A 20,966-nucleotide genomic window follows, 5' to 3' on the forward strand; every position below is an offset into this window, starting at 1 on the left:
TTATGTTTTTGAGTCAAATATGTTTTGTTCTCAAAAGTACGATGTGCGTAGTATTTTGTTGATATGAATTGGTGCCACAATGTCAAAATTACTATGCAGACGGTAGTTGTGATAGAAATTATGATGAAATTATCATGACCATAGTATTTTCGACAACAAACATTGAGAGTTATCGAAAATTACCAGGTACATAGTAATTTCAATATTGTTTCATGCGCAATTTCACAAAATCGATGTTAAACTTTTCGTGGTTGAAAATACTATAGCGCTGAAATGGTAAAATTATCATGACAGCGTCTTTGGGATGACCACTCAATTTTTTCCGTGCACGTACCTCTTTCATTTTTCCAACTTGCACACAAGTTCAGTTTGAAATTTTCCAGTAGAGTGCGTACCTATCTCATATTGGACTCGAACAAAACAAAAAAATTCAACGACTTTTGTCGGAAGCGCCTTTCAGTTCGGTTGAAGTAATTTAATGTTAAAAAGTTATTGTGGAGGATCGAATAGTTATTATTTATTCATTGCTGTGATTTTTTTTATATTGATCCTGTTCCTAGTTGAATTTTTCTCGAAAAATCGTTTTGAACGTCGGGAATGCTTGGATCATGAGTGCATTTGAGGTAGAAAGACGATGGCCGTTGCAAATTTTCAATAAAAATGTCAGCTTGTAAAACTGAGTTTTTCTTATCTGCAGGTTAACATTACGCCAACACGCGTTCAGGCGCCTATTAAACGGAGAACCGAATCCCGGGAGCCTACCTTGGTACAGTTAGGTCCATTCACGCCGAGGGCGACCGTAATTTTTGACGGTGTTCCGGTGGGGAAAACCGCTCGCCGACAGCTGGTTGTCAAAAACCCGTACGATGAAACGATAAAGGTGAATAACCTCACTTTGAGCCCACTGGTTTTCGATAAAACCAAATTTTACATAATAATCATCATGAATAATAAAAAAGCATGAAAAGGCAGCTTTTGAAAAAATAACAACTAGGTATTGTAAACTTGAAGAAAAAAAAACTTTAAAAGTTGAAATCCCTTTATTTTTTTTTAATTATTCCGCTTAACATTTCAATCATAATCCCATTTCTTTCCAATTCTTTCTCAGGTTCTTGTAACCAGAATACCAAGGCCCGAGTTTTGTCTCGGGCTGGAATGGACATCGTACGATATCCCTCCGCAAGGTGAACAACAAATGGAATTGGTATGGAACCCGAACAAAATAATTGCCAACAAAGAAGTCATCCAGATAAGCGACACTTACGGCAACCGGAAAGATGTGACGGTTATTTTAAAATCGATTGAACTTAAAAAAGTACCTCTCAAAAAACCTGGCTCTAAACCCACTCCAATTATTCCTAAAAAATTAAAACTTAAATCGCCATCTCCGCCGAAAGCGAGTTTGAAGCGGAATATTTTGGCCAAAAAAAAAGAATCACCTCTATCAAAAGGTTTTCACTCAACAGCATCGCCTTCACGAGCTGTCCATGCAACCAAGGGCAATGTTCTGAGATTAAATACAGGCTCCAATATTTTTAGCACTAGTGCTTTCAACTTTTCTCAGGTACCCGATACGGCTGATACCGACAAAAGTAACGGAAAGGAGAATATAAGTCCGGTAGTGTCGGAAAACGTATCAAGAATGTTCGATACGCTTAAATTTACTCCATCAAATAATGGTGGTGGGCACAATATTTCGTACCTTGCCGATTTGCCAACACCGGTGAACTATTTGAATGTAGATGATTTTCGGCTGGACAAAACCAACACCGTCCTTCGTAAACGTTTGAGCTTGTCACCAGAATTGAATCATGGAAATATTATGGAACAAGCTACCACACCACAGCTGTTAAATGTCCACGCCAATCAAAGCTATCTGGCTATGAAGGAAACACCAAAAACCGCCAACAAAATCGATTCAATCGTGTCTCGCGGCGCTCAGTTTACGTTCACCTCCCACAATAAAGACAGCATCGTCCAGAATGCTAATGTCAAGCAAAGGCTTCCGTTTGGGACAACGTGTCATTCAAGCGTAACTCGAACAGAAAAAACGTACGTTATGCCAGAGAAATGCAATAAGGATACTGAACGTCAGTTGAATTTCTCATACGAGATTGAACTTGCGGGAGAAACGTTTAAAGAACCTTCAACAGCGGCCAACTTGAAGGATGAAGGACCGAAACAGAACGAATCTGATTCTCCGTGTAATGAGATTCAGCTGGTTTTTCTCAATGACCAAAATAGTTTCCCAGAAGCTCCAAAAACTCTTAACAAAACTCGAACGGTTTCCCCGTATCCGTCTAGTCCTCAACTATCTATGATTGCGGAAGAAAGCACGCGGGAACTTGGTGTGACCTATCACTCCGAAACGGTTGCAAATGCAACTACGGCAGAGGAAAGAGAGGAACTTCGGATTCATCAGAAGACGTTCAAAGTGTCCAGTCATGAAAGTCTCATGAAATCCAGCTCGGATGATAATATTCTAAAAAACACTACCATCGCAATCCAGCGAGCTCAACGGGCCAGTCAAGGTTCGATGCCAAATCTCCACGACGACGAAGATGCCGAGGCACGAATGATGTTCAAGGAACATGAAATACGTGCCCAATCCAGTCGCTTTAATTTAAACGAAATCAGTCGGATCAGCGACGAAATGTCGTTAATGGATATGCGGAAGAGTACCAAACGCACTTCGACTGATAGTGAAAAGGATGAACCGATGTTGCTACTAGAGCAAGCGCATATTTCCCCACCAAAACGTAGCAAATTCTCCACCTCGGCGTCACTTAACTCATTGTCGTCCATTTCCACCAGCACAACGACCAGCACTAGCATCGGATCCGTTGCAACGGCCATTGGAAAGAAAATGGTTCGTGGGCTGTCTTCAAGTGGAGCTACAAGTTGCTTCCAGGTGAGTTTGTTTCCGTGAAGGAATATATCGATGGCTCAAATTTTAGTTTTATCCTTTTTCAAGGACATTTCTTTCGTTTGCAATGCGGCTTCAGTCACAACACAAATCGACAATCGGGGTTGATGGCAAGGGTCATCGAAATTGATTGAATTTAATTTATTCTTTTAAAATACGGTAGCCTTAAAGTTACATGTAACTGTTGCACAAAGTCAAGGAAGTATTGATACATTAAGCTAGGCAAAAATTTGTATCTATATGATGATGACTTCTTGCATGTTTTTTCCATTTATTGCAAACAGATACATAAAATTAATACATTTGAGTTAGTACTCCAATAGCATCGTCGTTTAAGGAGTTGTTTGGTATTTATCTTAAATTCTATAATCTTTGATCTATTCGTGTATCAAATAATAATGAAGCCGTGAAGTGTTACCATTAAAAATCGACTCAAATCCTTTTTTTTGCTTTTTTTTCGATGTTATGAGGTACCTACTAAGGTTTTTGCAGGAAAATTGCTATGACTTGTGACTTTAAAAAAAAGCAAAATAAGGGCGGTAAATGGTAAGAATAGTGAATCTTCTTATAATCCACAGGTTCCGAAAGTTCCTCGGCCGCTATCGCTCAAGCGTCCCCCTGCCAATGCTGCCAACTTGGTAAAAAAGTTCCCTTCCGAGGAGAGACGGGTATTTCTATACGATTCGGAACATCATCTGAAGACACTCATCAATCCTGATCCTTTTGCGGCCACCACAACTTGCGATCCATTCTTAACGGCCACCATGTATTTGGACGAGCGGGCCTTTGAAAAGTATGAACGCCAGTTGAAAAAGTGGCTAAATGCCCTGGTCACCATCCCGGCCGATTTGGATACCGAACCAAATAAACCACTGGACGTCGGCAAATTGTTCGACGAAGTAAAAGGCAAACAGCTTACTCTCGCTCCAACGAAAGAGTTGATTTCGCGAAACTACTATCGTAATCGGTTGGATCAGCTAAGAAATGCTGGGATTTCGTTGTACCTTAGCGAGTGCATCGCAGAACCTTTGAGGAAAGTTAGGTCGGCTATTGAAAAGAAACTAATGACACTGCGGACGGATCGTGACTTGCATTTGGATTTAGTTCTACAGCGAAGTATTCTGGAGCTTTTACTGTGTTTCAATCCGCTGTGGCTACGACTGGGCTTAGAGGTGATCTTCGGAGAGCAGATCGATCTTCAGTCCAATAGGGATGTTATTGGACTGAGTGCATTTATCGTGAACCGTTTGTTCCGCGACAGATATTTGGAAGCGAAAAGTTCCAAGGCTTATAGCTTGTCACCAGCTTATGCGGAGCACATGAAAAAGTTTACATTCCGTATGTTTTTGTTTTTGATGTTCTTTTTGGATACAGCAAAGAACCGACGGTTAATTAAACACAATCCCTGTTTGTTCGTTAAAAATGCGCCTTACAAGGAAACTCGTGAAATTTTGATTCGCTTTTCATCACTGCTGATAGCTGGTATTGGTGATATAACCAAGCATTTGAAGAGATTTGGATATGTTCTACAGCACAAACAAACGTTCTTAGATGAATTTGATTATGCGTTTGAGAATTTGGCAGTTGATTTGCGTGATGGCATCCGACTGACACGTGTCATGGAGATAATTTTGTTGAGAGACGATATCAGTCAGAATCTTCGAGTGCCTTCAATTTCGAGGCTACAAAAAGTCCACAATGTGAACCTCGCATTGAAGGCTTTAGAAGAAGCAGATTACCAAATAACGGGAGACATTACTGCCAAAGATGTTTGCGATGGACATCGTGAGAAAACTTTGTCCCTACTGTGGCAGATTGTGTACAAATTTCGCTCACCGAAATTCAAGGCCGCTGCAAATTCGATACGCAATTGGTGGAAACGAAACTGGCTCAAAGTAGTCATTGCTAGGCGAATTGAAGAAAAGCGTCAGAAGCGTCGCGAAATTGCAGCTCTAAAGATACAGTCCGTGTACAGGATGTATCGCGCTAGACAACAGTATTTGCAAATGCGCGAGCATAAATTAGAGTCGATCGTTATCTTACAAAAATATACCAGAAGGTTTGTGTAACCGTTTTTTTTTTTTTGAAGATAACGTCCTATGTAATATCATCCTATGCTTTATTTCAGATACCTGGCCCAGAAAAATGCAGCACAGCAGTACTCGGCGATACTTCGTATTCAACGTTGGTGGCTCTCGATTCAGCAAGTTCGAGTTGAACGCGATCAGTTCCTGTTGCAGCGCAAAAATGCAATTGTTATCCAATCATGCTTTCGCAGGTATGCCTTATCCAAACGACTATTGTCAGCATCGATTGTGATAAGGCAAATTAGGGATCAAGCTCGGTTGGAGCACTCGTCGGCCGTCGTAATTCAGAGATCGATCAAAAGCTGGTTTATTCATCGCAAGCTCCAAAGCATTGTTATGGGAATAGTGGCATTCAATAAGCGTAAATTGTTGAGAAACGTTTCAGCGACAAAAATTCAGGCTACTTACCGGAGGTGGCAGGTTCGAAGTGATTTCTTGCGGCGTCGCAGTGCATCGATATTGATTCAGCGGAGATGGCGCGAATGTTTGATGGCCCGAGTTCAGAGAACAGAATTCTTGCTAAAGCGACAAAGCGCAATATTCATACAAACCCGATTTAGAGCACTGTTACTCATGCGTCAGACGATGGCATCATACGAAAAGCAGCGGGATTGTATAATTTTTGCACAGAGAAAGTACAGAGCAAAACTAAATATGAGACAGCAGAGGAAAGAATACATACGTATAAAGGAATCTGCAATTGTCTTACAACAAAGATACAGAGCATTACAAGCAATGCGCGAAATAAGGAAAAGCTTTGTAACTCTGAAATTGGCTTCTATAGTTGTACAGCAAAGATTCCGTGCTCGAATAGCGATGCAAAAAGATCGCAATCGATTTTTGGAGATGAAGAATGCCGTAATCACCATTCAACAACGTTTTAGAGCCCAAGTTGCCATGAAGAAAAACCGCTCGCGTTATCTTCAAATGCAGACTGCATGCATCACGATACAGCAACATTTCCGAGCTACAGTTCAAATGAAACTGGAAAGATTAGAATTTCTTGCTTTGCAGTATCATTCTATTGTTGTACAGCGCCATTATCGAGCCAAAATGGAAGCCAGAAAATGTCGAACAGAATATTTCAAACTAAAAACATCCACAATTTTAATTCAGCAAAAATGGCGGGCTACGCTGCTAGCTCGAGAAACTCAGCAGGCATATCGGAACAAGCGAGATGCCATTATAAAAATTCAACATTATTGGCGAACCGTCCAGATTAAGCGCAGAGTTCGAGAGAACTATCTCGAAAAAAGGACTGCGGCTATTACAATACAGCGTTACTTTCGAAACTATATACTCACAAGAAATGTCCAAAAATATTTCCAGCAGCTTCGCGCTGCAGTCGTTAAGGTACAACGACGTTACCGAGCAACAAAGCTTATGTTACAACAGAGACAGCAATACCAGAATTTGTCTCGGGCAGCAGCCACAATACAAAAACACTACCATGCTCTTCTTGTGGGTCGTCAACAGAGAGCAGAATATTTGAATTTCCGTAACACTACCATCGCTGTCCAACGCCGTTGGAGAGCTATCCTTAGCATGCGAAAATGTCGTATGGAATATCAGAAGGTTCGCCAGGCTGTCATCATCTTACAAACACGTTATCGTGCATTAATGCTAATGCGATCGGTTAGAACGGAATATACATTCATGCTTTCGAAGGTAGTCTTCATTCAACAAAAATATAGAGCCAAGCGAGATATGGAGAGAGTATGCGGCCATTATTTGAATCTGAAAAGTGCAACAATTATTATTCAACAGTATTATCGCGGTTGTATAGAAATGAAGCAACAAAGATCGCGTTTCCAAAACTTGAGAAATGCCACGATTTGTTTGCAGCGTCGTTTTCGTGCAAATCGAGCAATGGAACTTGAATACAACTCTTTCCAGCGACAAAGATACGCGGCCATTAGAATTCAACGACGGTTCCGTGAATATTTAGTCATGAAAAAAACTCGTCAAGATTTTTTGCAACTAAAGACTTGTTGTATAGTTTTACAAAATTATTACCGTGCTCGTTTGGCTATGATATCTAAACAGAGGAATTTCCAAACCTTGAAATCCACGGTTATAAAAATTCAGCATAGGTGGCGTGCAACTCTTGCGATGCGCAAAGAACGTGAGCAGTACAAACGTGTTATAAACGCCGTCACTACTATTCAAGTGCGGTATCGAGCTTATCGCATGCGTTTGACAGATCAAATCACCTATCGGCTGTATCGAAGTGCAGTTATTATTATTCAAAGACGTTACAGAGCCAAGCTCGCCACGCGCCAGCAACAGGCCCGGTTTCAGCAAATTAAAACGGTCACGTTTGGTCTTCAAACTAGGGCCAGAGGCTTTCTTGCTCGTCAAGCATTCCAAGCCAAGCTTACGCCGGAATATCTGGAGCGTCGAACCCGTGAAAAGGCAGCCAAATGTATCCAAGCCCGCTGGCGAGGATACATTCACAGAAAACGCTATCAAACAAAGCCAATGCAAGATGTTGCTTTACGAATGGTTGCCAGCCGACAGGAAGCGGCTCGCGATCCATCCAATCGAGTCAGCAACATCTTGAACTACTGCATGAAGTTCATGAAGACACGATTCGTTGTTCACGAGGCCATTAAGGTGCTCCAGCGCATTGAGCAAATATCACGACTGGTTCCGCATCTTCTCGAGCCGGATGCAATCTTCTTGGCCACATTCTGCTACGGAACAATGGCACAAGCGATTCGCTCCGAACTAGATAAACAGCTGATTGAAATTTGTGCTCGCATCATTCTGAACATGGCGCGGTTCGAGGGCACCAAGGAGGAAGCCTTCCGGGTAAGTTCGGTTGAATTTCACGTGGTTGGTTGTTGTATTAATTGTTCTATAATTTCTGTCCCGAATAAGGAAAGCGGACTGGTAACCGTTTCGCAGATGCTTCTCCGCTGGTGTGACAAAGAATGCGGCATTTTCAACACCTTGTGCTCACTTTTATGGGTGTTATCGCATGATGTGCACAAGAAAAATGTAAGAAGTTATGGCAATTTTTTGCTCCATATTGTCAATAATCATATCTTTTGTTCCGACAGGCTATACGCAGATACATGATATCACGCGAGGCAATTTTCATGCTGCGCGAAACGAAGAAGCTCGTCCAGCGCAAGGAAAATATGCGGAAGAATGTGAAAAAGCCAGTGGGCTGCCTAGTACCACCCGACCCTTCGCTGATGCGGATGGTTCCATGCCTGGCCCCTGATTACGGTGTGATACGCAGCAAACCGTATGTGTTTTACTCGTCGGTGTTTGCCTTCGACACGGTGCTATCAGCCCTAGATGTCGATATTTCGTAACATGTAATGCAAAGTTACGCAGCAACCTGTAAACGCGTTTGTATGTTTTAAATTTTTTTCTTTTAATTATTATAGTACCTAGATAGTTTAGAAGTTTTCAGTTTTGGTGCCGTCGTTTAGTGGCAGTTTGAACATGATTGTTTAGTTTAAATGTAATACATTACTTTTTAAATCATTAAAAAAGGTAGTTTTATATTGAAAGAAATTTTCGCAACAGAAAAAACTTAAAAATACAGCAAAAACTTGAGCAGCTTTTAAATAGTTTAGTTAATGTAGTAGATACATTTTTCAACCATATTATAACTAAAGAAAAAGTTGTATTTTTTTGCTGCTGAAGAACCTAATTACTGAATATGACAGAAGTGAAAAGTTTGGAAAATAATTTCTCTAGAAAACACTGGGAACAGAGCAAATTGATAGGTAGAACAATTTATTTATAAAACATCATATCAATTACTTCAGCAACTATCCTATGGTAACAAAATACTTACCTATTTTGGTATACTTATTCAAAATCCCATGAATGCATCCAAATAACTTACGAAATCTCCGACCGAGCCTGGGGGAAACTTTTTCAGCTTCCCGAAGTCTCCCTCAGCTAAAGTTTTACTCAAAAATTCTGGCGTGCAGTACAATAGATGTCCTTCTTGATGGAGTGCTTCGGCCAGTTCTGACTGGTGGTTGTCCATGAGTCGTTCGTTAACCACGACCACGAGGGGCTTCGCAGCTCCCAGCACCTCTATGCAACTTCCGGCACCAGCATGACTTATAACCAGATCAGCTGAGTCGATGTCATCGGCTATGCTAGCTTTAAGATCAAAATATTTAACTTCTATGTCGCTACCGAAGACTTCTTTATCCAATTTCGGATTCCGGCCACGTCCTATCTGAAGTGTTAGCTTGCGGCAGCCGAACCTCCGCAGAACGTCAACCACATTATGACTGGTTACGGTTTGGATAAGCTCATCAAACTGGGTTGTTCCGACGGTCACTAATATTTTTTCGAAAGTTGGTATTTTCATTTTGGCCTTTGTATATCAGCGGCAAATTCAAGTATCACTGTACATTAGAATAAGAATTTGGAAATAAATTTTCCATACCTACCGCAAAAAGGAGTTCTTTGTGGTTGATGTCAAAAGGCGACCATATAGAGTATTTCTTAACGATAATTGCACTTTAAAACACAGTAATTTACAGATCATTGAAAGCAATTTCGGAAAATTTTATATAAATGTAAACGTTGTACGGATTGCAGAGCTGGCATGCATATATTTTTTGAGCAAAAACCCTCTCTCTCGTTGTTGTTGTATTTTTGGGTTTTATCCGCTCTTTCGAAGCTGCGCTGCTGCCATCTGGGGTAGTACGATGTAGCGTGAGCAACATTCTGGGTGAACGATAAATTATAGACAACTTTACATTGTTCGAGTTAAGTTTTCATAAATCCAAATGATTTTGAAAAAAAAACACTCCTTTGAAAAATTGGAGTTTGTTTTAAAGTAAATTTAAATAAATTAGCCTGGTAGGAGAGTCAATTCTATCTGATAATTCCATTTTAAAAAAGTCAGTCGGTCAGAGAAAACTAAAATGGGGCCGTTCAGATACCACCTGGACAACTTAGGGGGGAGGAGGGGGTATGAAAATGTCCACGGAGAGGGGGGTAGGGGTTTGGGTAGTGTCCACGTGGACATACTTACTTTCAAAACATTTTCTTAAGGTGAATAAATATTAAGATGTTTTAATCAAAATCTTAAAATTGCAAAGCTTTCCAGTTTAAGTTTAAGCAACTAGTAGCCACTTGAAAGCAAGTTATAAATATGATAATTTTGAAATTAATAATAATTATAATTATAACAAATTAGATTAAAAAAAACAATTTCAAATCTGTCCACGTGGACATACGGGGAGGGAGGCAGGGGTTTGCCAAATGTCCACGGAGGGGGAGGAATCAAAAATCTCATTTTTCTGTCCATGTGGTATCTGAACGGCCCCTATGGGAATCAATCTTTTCGTCATTTTATTAACTTTTAATTTTTTCCAATAATCAATATTTTTTATCATATCTTCATATTAAACTTTATGCGATTCTCGTTGGTCTATATAAAAGAACGATTTTCTCGTTGTTACTTTAAACTATAACTATTGGATTTGGTTTAGTTGTTTCATTTTATAAATACGTTATATAAAAATTTAAATAGTTTCAGCCTAAGACAGTATAAAATGTTAAGTTTTAATTTAAAATTTTCTACGGCTAGTGGTTGTATAAATATAATTTTCAATAAAATTTTCCAAAAAAAAATGAGATCATGAGGTCCGATAAAAATACAAAACATTTTATAACCCTTGAACGATGGCAATTGAAAAGCATTTAAGTAAACTTGAATTGTGTAGTAATCCAAGGATATAATTTTTTTTCATGTCAACCACCATCGAATTTAAAAATCCGCTTTCCAGCTTTAAAATTATTACGCCTGATTGTATGCAGCTGCAGAAGGAAACCTAATAGAAAATAGCAAAAATTTATGTTTTTTCGAATAAAAAATTCTACCTTACCAATTATTGGGTCTTTCCCAAATTTTAAAGGAACGTTAATTGACTACTCTTTTAACAAACTGCAATTGAAAATGTGCATTTGGCTCGAGTTTTCATTCAAAAATATGTGAAATACTGAGAATAGTTTTTGGAGTAGTAAAAAATTGACCTTTTTTATGTCGATTTGCGATGCTTCACGGTACATACACATTTTCTCCTATAGCTCACAATAACCTCTGAACCTTCTACTCCAAATCTGTATCCGTCATTTTCTGAAAATCCTAACCAAATCAAAGAAATTAATGATTTATTAGAAGCTAGTATTTCCACCCGTTTGTTTACATTTTCTTGCACACACACGAGCTGTCAAAAATTAGCTTCGAAATCGCGAATGGCCTGCAGGAACGGTGCCTCATATAGCCATTTCGTCTTGTTTTTGTCATTTGACGGCTCTTCGGTTACGTTTTTGTGACGATAAAATGTCACTCTCTCTCGTTAACGAACAGGTAAAAGTTCTCTGTGGTAAAAGTTCTCAAAAATGACACTGGATTTAATCCAAGCGCTAGCGTCGCTTGAAATATCATGTACACTGAAATAATTTTCACATAAAATATAAGTGACCTCTTCCCTTTGGTTTTACCACTGATCACACTGACATGACACTTAGAACAAAAATTAAACCATTTTCTGTCTAATTTTTTATTGTCAGATTTTGCAGTTTCGCAATACCGACGGCAGGTGGCGAAATTGAAAAATTTGACAAAAAAATGTCCTGTAGGAAAAGTGGTCCTGTTTAGCCCGATTTTATCGTAGAAATTGCGTGTTTTATTTTTAAAGTTGGGTGGCATTTCCTAACTGGGATAGCATTTCTTCAAACCGATCGATGCGCACTCTGGAATCGACATTGCGTGCTGTTGAAAAAATTATCCAGAAAACGAAATCAAGTGTCCAGTCAGTATGCTCAGTGGTTTTACCACCACTGACCATACTGACTGAACGATCGATTTGAACACGGAAAATAAAAAAAAGGTAAAATTTACCTTTTTGCGAGGTGAATTTTTTCCACCCCTCTTTCAAGGTAAATTTTACCTTTTTTTCATTCACCTAGCAAAAAGGTAAATTTTACCTTTTTTTCAATTCACCTAACAAAAAGGTAGATTTTACCATTTTCTCATTCACCTAGCAAAATAGTAAATAATACCGTTTTCCCATTCACTGATTTAAAAGGTAAATGCTTGTTTGTTTGATTGGTTTCTTCAATAATAATTAATTTAAAAAAACACAATTCATGAAAAAATTGGTATTTATTTGAAATAAATAGGGCGAGTTACCTACACTGCAAAAAATCCACACTTAGGATGTATGTTTCCCCCACACATACGTCTTCAAAATTGTTCTACGTTTAGATTTTATATGATTCATATGATTATCATATGTCACACATAAAATTTATTATCGAAATATGAAGTTTATATGAAATTTACACATAAATTACCCAAGTAACCATAAGCACTAAAAACTAGCACCAACTCTGCTCTAACATCAGCTATAGAGCTTGATTCTGTGCATCATATTAGCCCTGTGAGCCAGATTTGGCGAAATTAACTGCGGCTTTAGTGCAGAAACTGGTATAACCCTATAAAAGCACTGTGCTATGCTGAATTGATGCTATAGCGTTGGCGGGCAAAATGCTGGGAAAATGCAAATGGCGTTCAAATGAGGTACAACCATGCGGGTAAAAAAAAACTTCGATTTTTGTTTGGCTCCATTTTTTCTGCCATGATAATGAATTTGACTTATTTTGATATTCGCTGATGCATATTAAGGGGATCTCTCGGTTTGAATTTTCAATATTTTTATTTTTTATTTTTCGGGTGAAGATGACCTGGAATCGAACTCATGACATCCATATGGATCGGACATTTTTCAGTAACTCTGCTTGTGGACCTATCAGGTCCGCGTTAAATCTTTGAAATTAAAGTCCTATTTGAATCAAATTTCTTGCAACCGGTGCCCTAAATTTGCATTGATTCAGCATCAATCAATGCTAATGCTCTTTGGCCTAATGCCAATGTAGTGCTCAAATAGTGCAAAAAAGTATTTAAGCAAGCTTGTTTGATGCGAATTTAATGCTTAGAAAATATAGCATTTGTTATTCTGTTTTAGAGCTATGATGAATTTCTAAAGCATTGTGTAAAGCTGATGAAATGCTAGTTGCATTTTAAAAGAGTGGTATAATTCTAATTTCATGCAGCATAGCACTCGAAGGGCTGTTGTAATGCAAAATTGCACTTGGTATGCTGATATAGTGTAATTTAGCACTTGAATGCTGGAGTAAAGCTATAAAAATGCAAAGCTTTAGTGCTTATGGTTACTTGGGTATATGATTTTAGTTTTTGAAAATAGTCATGTTCTAAAAATGGCCGACCTGAAGAAAAAATTTGGAGTACCCGTTGTGTTAACAAATAAGGTGAGTAAAAGTGTATAAAAATTAAACCAGTAAATATTCATTGATCTATTCTATTCTCCCGCAGGGAACTGGCTTCTGACTGTGATGCTGAAATTAGTTAGTCCCAGAAATTGGTCGCCCGAAAATGGTCCTCGCATCCGGTTTCCAGCTGGTGACTTGCTTGCGGTCCCCGGTTACACACAGGCAGGATGGTCGGCCCTTAATTGATTTTGGAGACCTAGACCGACAATCTTTTACACATCCTGAACAATTCAGAAGGTGAGTTTATAATTTATTTGATCGAATTCAGGTTTGTAACACATATTTTGTTTTAGGAAAATCCCGACAAAGACTCCCGGAGATTGATGATCCGACTTCCAGTTTCCGTTATGCAAGGACGAGGAAGAACGGTATTCATCGTTATGAAATTTTCATGCCGAAATCAAAAATAAATATTTAAACAGGAATGTATAGCAAAAATCAATTAATATTTTCATCCGGAAAACGAATTCGAACATTAAAAATCGCCTTTGAGTAGGCAAGCATGTAAACGCCCTAAAGTAGGCAGATATTTTAGTACAATGTAGGCTCATAATAGTTATGTGTGGAATTTTATAACTTTTATGTGACGCATATAAAAGTTATAATCTTGAATTCTATATGTGTGGGCACGTATTTTCCAAATGGGAATCAAATTGCAAAAATCTATAAGGCTAACACATATTCCAAATATGTGGATTTTTTGCAGTGTAATATTTATTTTTGAAATATATCACCGTGTTCTTTAAAAATTGTTGAGGCAAGTCCTTTGTTCGCCAAGCTTGTCAGGTCCGGCTTGTCCGGAATAATATCTGAAGGCTGACGGGAATACAACACGAAGCTCTGTGGGCCGATCTGAAACAAAAGCAAAGTATTATGAAGAGAACCAGAACAACTAAATGAAATCTAAGAAAACACTTACCATTTTGTTCCGATTTTCACATATTGTGCACGAAGCAGAACTTGTTCCTCAACGGCAAAACAGCTTAACCTCAATAAACGGATTCGTCAAATCGTTACTTTTTTTCGAGATGATTTGTACCGTTTTGTTGAGCTCAATCCAGGTCAACTTCACCTCGCTACGAGGTAAGTTTTACCTTATTTGGATTTACCTTTCTTTCTAGGTGAATTATACTTTTTGATACAGCTCAATTCAGGTGAACTTCACCTCGCTACGAGGTGAAATTTACCTTTTTTGGATTCACATTTTTTCTCGGTGAATTGTACCTTTTTTCATTCTTCGTTTCAGGTATATTTTACCTCGCTTTGAGGTGAGTTTCACCTCGAATAGGTAGAAGTTACCTTTTTGGCTTTTGCGAGCATTCACCTTTGCTGTCTCGGTAAATTTTACCTTTTTATTATTTTCTTGCGCTCAATAAGACCGGGAAAGCACTCGCCGTACTTCCTCGAGAAGATACGGAATATTTTGAGTGCTTTAACAAGACGTCGCTTTTCCATCATCTTTGTTTGGGTTCCCTCCCGCATACAAAAAAACTATATCTTAAATAATCAATACGATACATCTACGGCTCTAGCAATAGTGATTGTTTCGGTAAACGTAGCGATTATTTTAAACTTTACTTCGACAACGATAAGAACGAAATATGAACGTCCATGTGAATAAGTGACGGTATCTGAAAAGGTGAATGAAGGTTTTAACGATTTACTTCAATTTAAAAAATAATCGTAAAACTGCTCTCGAACCTTAACGCATAGCGTTCATGTCATATGTCAAACTCACGCCAAAAACGACGGAAACGCGGGTCAGAGATGCCAGATGGTTAAAAAAAAAAAAACTTAGCACTGATTTGTGAAAATTTATGTATTTTAAATATATTTATTTATTGATTTTTTTTTTAAATTTTATTTGTTCCAAACAGTTAGATAAAATTAATACATTTTTGTTATCTCTACAATGGCCCGCCGTTTTAGGATTTGTTACTTTTAATCTTTAATGCAACAATCTATTATCTGATCATGCATCAAAAAAATTGTTATAATTATTGTTACTTGTTCATTATAGGAAAAATCTATAGATTTTTGATATATCATTATTTGTTATGGACAAAAAATATAGTTATGAGCCATTTCAAATAAACAAGTTACAAAAAATATAGTTGATGGTGATACATACATACATGGATTCAAAATGTAATTTCAAGTTTTTTAAATACCGACAAAATTATCATTTGATATTCTATTTTAAATTCTACTCATGTTGTTGAGCCTTGAGTTGAGTTTAGCATGTCGCATCCATTATAAAAAATCCTTTTTTGTTACTCATTTATTATGCTACATTCACAAATATTGTATTATTTGACCGAACGAATATACATCGGTTTTGATCTTTTCGTGCATTTTCAATCATCTCATGAGACGACAACAGAGATAAAAAAATTAATCTCCGTTTTTTATTTTCACATTTTTATTCCATACTGGTACAATTTTGAAAAACAGTCTAGTTGACATCACTGCCGTCAACACAAAAAAAAAACAAGTCCTCGTTTTCCGCGTTCCAAATCAAACTCCCGTACCGGTACCAGCACCAATAATTCTTCTCCGATTGTGGTTAGCCGGACGGCAATCGGCAGCGGCATTCGGATTTAAAGGACATATTTACAGGAATTCTTTCCAGCGACGTTTGCAGCAGGTAAACTCAATTATAAGCATTAGCAATAACAAAGATGAAAAAGGTATTATTTTTTTTCAGCAACATTTTCGCTGGCGGAGCAATGCGTCACGCTAAAAGGAGTCAGGATTTTGGATCCAGCAGCGGCCCCAACGTTCCGCCCGTGTGTCGGAAATGAGACCTGGTGAAAACAAATTCAATCCTTCAGTCGGAAGGGTGTGGAGCGGTCGCCGTTTCAGGAGGATTTGTTTTCCAATGGATCACAGTTTCAACTTGTAAATCCGGTGTTGGGTGCAAGATAGTTGTGGTAATTATGATTATTATTAGTGTGATAAGTGTATTGTTACGTAATTGATGTGAATAAAATGTATAATAAATATAAATTTAATAAAATCTGAAAATGTTTATTTTTATTTTTCACGAATAAGAAAATTTTCTTTTGTGTGTGTGCGTGCTACATTCCCGTACGATTCAGAATACGATACGCAAAACGTTGGAAAGCGTCATATCGGATCGTTAAACAACTTTTACTCTAAATGTTCAGTTACAAGAGAACATTAAGAATAACTGTAACTAAAACAGTTTGATGTCCGGAATACGTTTTCTGTGAGCGGTTTTCGTATGTTATCACAACTGTTTGCAGAACAGTCTCCCCATACAATTGTTTTAACAGTTTTAAACAGTAACATAACTTAACGCCATATTCAACAGACCGTCGTTTTGGAATTCAAGATAAGTGCAATGTTTTTTATTATTTCGGATATCATTTTCTAAAAGTTTTTTTACACTGTTTCTTAACGTTTTCTTACTACTACATGAACCGTTATGTTACAATATTTTCGTATTCGGGCTCCCATTGCTCAATAGTGGGTAATGAGAAGGCAGACTCTCTGGCAAAGGTGGGGGCGACGGAAGGCGACACGTATCAGCGTGAAATCGCCTTCAACGAATTTTACTTTTTGGCTCGAAGAAACTCCATTGTCAACTGGCAGCGCAGATGGGACGAGGATGAAATGGGTCGGTGGCTCCACTCGATTATCCCAAAGGTAAGCCTTAAAACCTGGTTTAATAGGTTGGACCTGAGTCGGGATTTTATTCGTATATTTTCCCGTCTCATGTCCAATCATTATTCCTTAGACGCGGTACTCTATCGTTTTGATCTTGCTGGCAGCAACTTATGTGATTGTGGCCAAGGTTTCCACGACATCGAGCATATTGTTTGGTCGTGTGAGGACCACCTTGTCGCCAGAACGAATTTAATAGACTCCCTTCGGGCCCGAAGTAAACCACCCAACGTTCCAGTGAGAGATGTACTGGCTGTGTTAGATTTGGACTACATGTTCGAAATTTACCTTTTTCTCAAAGCTATTGATCTTCATCTATAATTCTTCTTAAGTTCATTTTTCCCTTTCTATCCTCCTTTTTCTTTAAACAAATTACAAAAAGTGTTAAGTTAATCAGAACATTGTAAAGACAAAAAAAGGCTTTGGCTCCTTAAAGCCTAAAGGCTAAAGGTATGAGCCGTTTCAAATAAAGATATTATAAAAAAAAAAATATTTTCCGTGAAGAAATGCTATCCCAGTTAGAAAGTGCCACCCAACTTTCGAAAAAAAAACAGGCAATTCAGACGATAAAATCGGACTAAACAGGTACATTTTTCCTACAGGGCATTTGTATCGGAAAAATGGTGGGTTGGCCACCTACCGTCGGTATTGCAAACCTGCTAAATTTGACGAAAAAAAATTGCCAGAAAATGATCGAACTTTTGTTCTAAGTGTCCTGTCAGTATGATCAGTGTTACCACAGAGCACCTGTATCCGTGGTCCAAACAGCCGGTTTAGACCCAAATTCCGACCCGAGCAACCGCACTGGTGATCCATTATACCAGTTTCAACTCAACTTTTTTTAGAGCTGGTATAAGGATTGATCCAAAACTGATGAGATTTGGATCCAATTTGACGCAGTTCTGAACCGTTTGACAGTTAATGGAACAGCCAGTTGCCTCGCTTACTTACTGTGAAAGTCGGAGAACCTAGTGTATCTAAAGACCTTGATCGGATCTAATTTCTTTGGTTCAATTCTTGTATAAATTAGACCCAAGAATAGACCACGAATACAGATGCTCTAAGCACTGATCATACTGACAGGACACTTAGAACAAAAACTCGATCATTTTCTGGCTAATTTTTTTCGTCAAATTTAGCAGGTTCGCAATACCGACGGCAGGTGGCGAACCTATAATTTTTCCGGAAGAAATGCCCTGTAGGAAAAATGTACCTGTTTTGCACGATTTTATCGTCTGAGTTGCCTGTTTTTTTTTGCGAAAGTCGGTTGGCACTTTTTAACTGGGATAGCATTTCTTCAAATCGATCGATGCGCACTCTGGAATCGATATTGCGTACTATCGATTCCAGAGTGCGTAAATTATCCAAAAAAACGAAATCGACTGTCCAGTCAGTATGGTCAGTGCTCTAAGAGCATCCGCAGCAATCGCGAGCAAAGTGAAAATGCTCACGAGTTTAATCACTTTTATACCGCACCGGGGGTTAGTATATGGGTGAGCAAAATAGGGCCGTTGCCGTCGGGACCGACAAAGTCACCAAATTTGCTCACAAGAAAGGGGCGAGAGCAAACATGCACTGAAAAATTATAGACTACTAAATGTTTATTGATGATATTCTTTATTTTACAAAATGTTGAATAAAATGCATGATAAATTCAATTTAAAATAACAAAATAGTAATGATCGCATGGTAACTTAACGGGAAATGTGCTTTGGGATTTTTAATGACTGTCTGGGTGGCACCATATGCGAATTATTTTTCTAAAGCTCTCTTAACAGTTTAGAACAGTTAAGATTTCCTAAACAGTTTATAAAATACTATAACCATTTGTGAACGTATATCGATATAAGGTTTTTTGGAACTTCTTTATTCATCACTTTTTTTAGAAGAGGAAAAGGTATATTTCGAAAATGGGGCCCAAGTCACGGCCATCACATCTCTCACTGAAACATAGGATGGTTTTTTCTAGGGCCCGAAGGGAGTATCGATATAAGGTTGAATTTCATGATTATTCCACGTACGATATTGTACAATTTCTTAAAAATAAACAGAACGAGTTCGTAAGAATCTAATTTAAAAATTTATCAGGCAACTCAACTGTTTAAAAAAATTTTTAAACTATGAAAAAATTCAATGCATAGCATTCAATGTATCTTTTTAACCATAACACAGTGCAATATTTGAATACAATTGAAAAAATAATTTATTTTCGAATGAATAAATAACTGCCGCTTTGAATTTATTAATATGAATGATTTTTCAATTCCCTTTTTCAGTGTAACAGTTAAGACTCGCCCGCGATGCTCACCCAACTGGTGCGCGAAAGAGTGTGTATCCTAAAACTGGGCCGCTGAAATGAGTAAAACCGGGCCGCGTATACTCACTCATTGGTGCGTTTGCTCTAAGAGCGGCCAGTAATTGGGAGTATTGCGGTTACTGGGAAAATTTCTAATCGCGCGACGGTAGCCTTCCGTGCGGTAGGCTAGCCGGAGCAGTAAACACAGTTAAAAAATTCACTTTTACTCACTAATTTCATTGAAAAGATAAGAAGTAAATTCTTGAATCAATCTTCAAATCATTATCTTGCAAGAGAGGACAAAACATGAAGTCATCGGAATGAAATATTATTATTCTTAGAATTCATTGAGATTGAATTAATTACGAGCGTTAAAATCCCAGACAAAACAAAACACAATTGTGGTAGAGTACAGTTGGAATTATTGAAAAATTAATAAATTTCGAAAAATTATAGGAAATAACATCCGATAAACCAAAACAACAATCTAATTCTTAAATGATATTAAATGTCTTATTCGACACAAAAGCAATTCACAATTTGGGTTTATGAAAATAAGCATTAACACAACTTTCTATTTTATTCTATTTATCGTGTATATCGAAAAAGACCATATATAGCTGTCATAACAGTAGCGCAAGCGCATGTACATTCAGACGAATGTTTACGCACACATCAAAGCTTGTTTCGTATTCGTAAACGAGGGACGAAAACAAGAACTGAACCGAACGTGATTCTCATAACGATTTCCGACGAGTAAAGTTGCGCGGTTGAGTGGTGCGTTGATTCGCGAGGGGCCTTATTTAGGTTTACCACAACAATCTACATTATTGAGAACACATTTTTCCATAGCCTGAGAATTAACGAATTTGGCATGACGAAGATTTTTGATGCGATAAATGCGTCTTTGATACTTTATATGCTGGTCGTGATTTTTTTCGTGATTTTGTCCGCTGATTGACCCCATCGCAAACAGGTTTTTTGTATTATTCATTTTTTCGTGATTTTGAACGCTGATTGACCAAGCTCAAGGCAAACACATTTTTTTGTTTTATAAACAATAGATAATCCGATAATAATATTTGATATACATGTTTGTTTGACAACTTTTTATTAAATCATCATTCAATGTTTTCCGCTTGTTCATCCGATTTAATTTCAGTCGATAAATAATCCTTATGTAGAACAATGCTCATTTTTTTCTTGAATACTGTAATTTTTTTTACAGTGGTACCCTACGGGAGCCCAAATCAGCTATCGCAGAAATAGAAAAAAAGAGTGGATCAGCAATATTTCAATGTTGTTTTTTCTCAGTGCAGCTGCAAGAAAACTACACGCTCTTTTATTTTAACTCAAAATTAAGTACGACCGAGGTTCAAAACATAGTTCGATTCTATGAACTTAAAGTTAAGTACCCTTTTTCCTCCTTGCTATGGTTCAAAATGGAGTTCGAACTGCGAACTCAAAATTGATCCGTTTTTTTCCTTCGGCGAGGGAGCAAAGCTGAGTTCGACCTTATGAACTAAAAATTGAACTCTCTTTGTTGGACTGAAAACACTTAGCGAGTTCAGTTCGAGCCGGAACAGCAACCAACGAACACGTCGCAAAATTTTGTCGTTCC

The 20,966-nt window shown here is 38.0% G+C and overlaps 2 protein-coding genes across 2 annotated transcripts; one reads left to right on the forward strand and one right to left on the reverse strand.

Annotated features, from left to right (window-relative positions):
- The first annotated feature begins 422 nt into the window (after positions 1 to 422).
- On the forward strand, positions 423 to 8,516 carry LOC129739737 (protein abnormal spindle). Its single transcript, XM_055731242.1, has 7 exons — positions 423 to 623; positions 698 to 880; positions 1,109 to 2,911; positions 3,505 to 4,985; positions 5,055 to 7,827; positions 7,897 to 8,016; positions 8,079 to 8,516. The coding sequence occupies exons 1-7, from the start codon at positions 609 to 611 to the stop codon at positions 8,337 to 8,339; spliced, it is 6,636 nt and encodes a 2,211-aa protein (XP_055587217.1). The 5' UTR covers positions 423 to 608; the 3' UTR covers positions 8,340 to 8,516.
- A 236-nt stretch (positions 8,517 to 8,752) lies between these two features.
- LOC129739047 (UDP-N-acetylglucosamine transferase subunit ALG13 homolog) lies at positions 8,753 to 9,657 on the reverse strand. The gene is made up of 2 exons (XM_055730421.1): positions 9,444 to 9,657; positions 8,753 to 9,367 (listed from the first exon to the last, which is right to left on the reverse strand). The coding sequence occupies exon 2, from the start codon at positions 9,359 to 9,361 to the stop codon at positions 8,849 to 8,851; it is 513 nt and encodes a 170-aa protein (XP_055586396.1). The 5' UTR covers positions 9,362 to 9,367; positions 9,444 to 9,657; the 3' UTR covers positions 8,753 to 8,848.
- Positions 9,658 to 20,966: the final 11,309 nt, after the last annotated feature.

This window comes from Uranotaenia lowii, chromosome 1 (assembly GCF_029784155.1).
Source record: "Uranotaenia lowii strain MFRU-FL chromosome 1, ASM2978415v1, whole genome shotgun sequence".
NCBI classification, from domain to species: Eukaryota; Metazoa; Arthropoda; class Insecta; order Diptera; family Culicidae; genus Uranotaenia; species Uranotaenia lowii.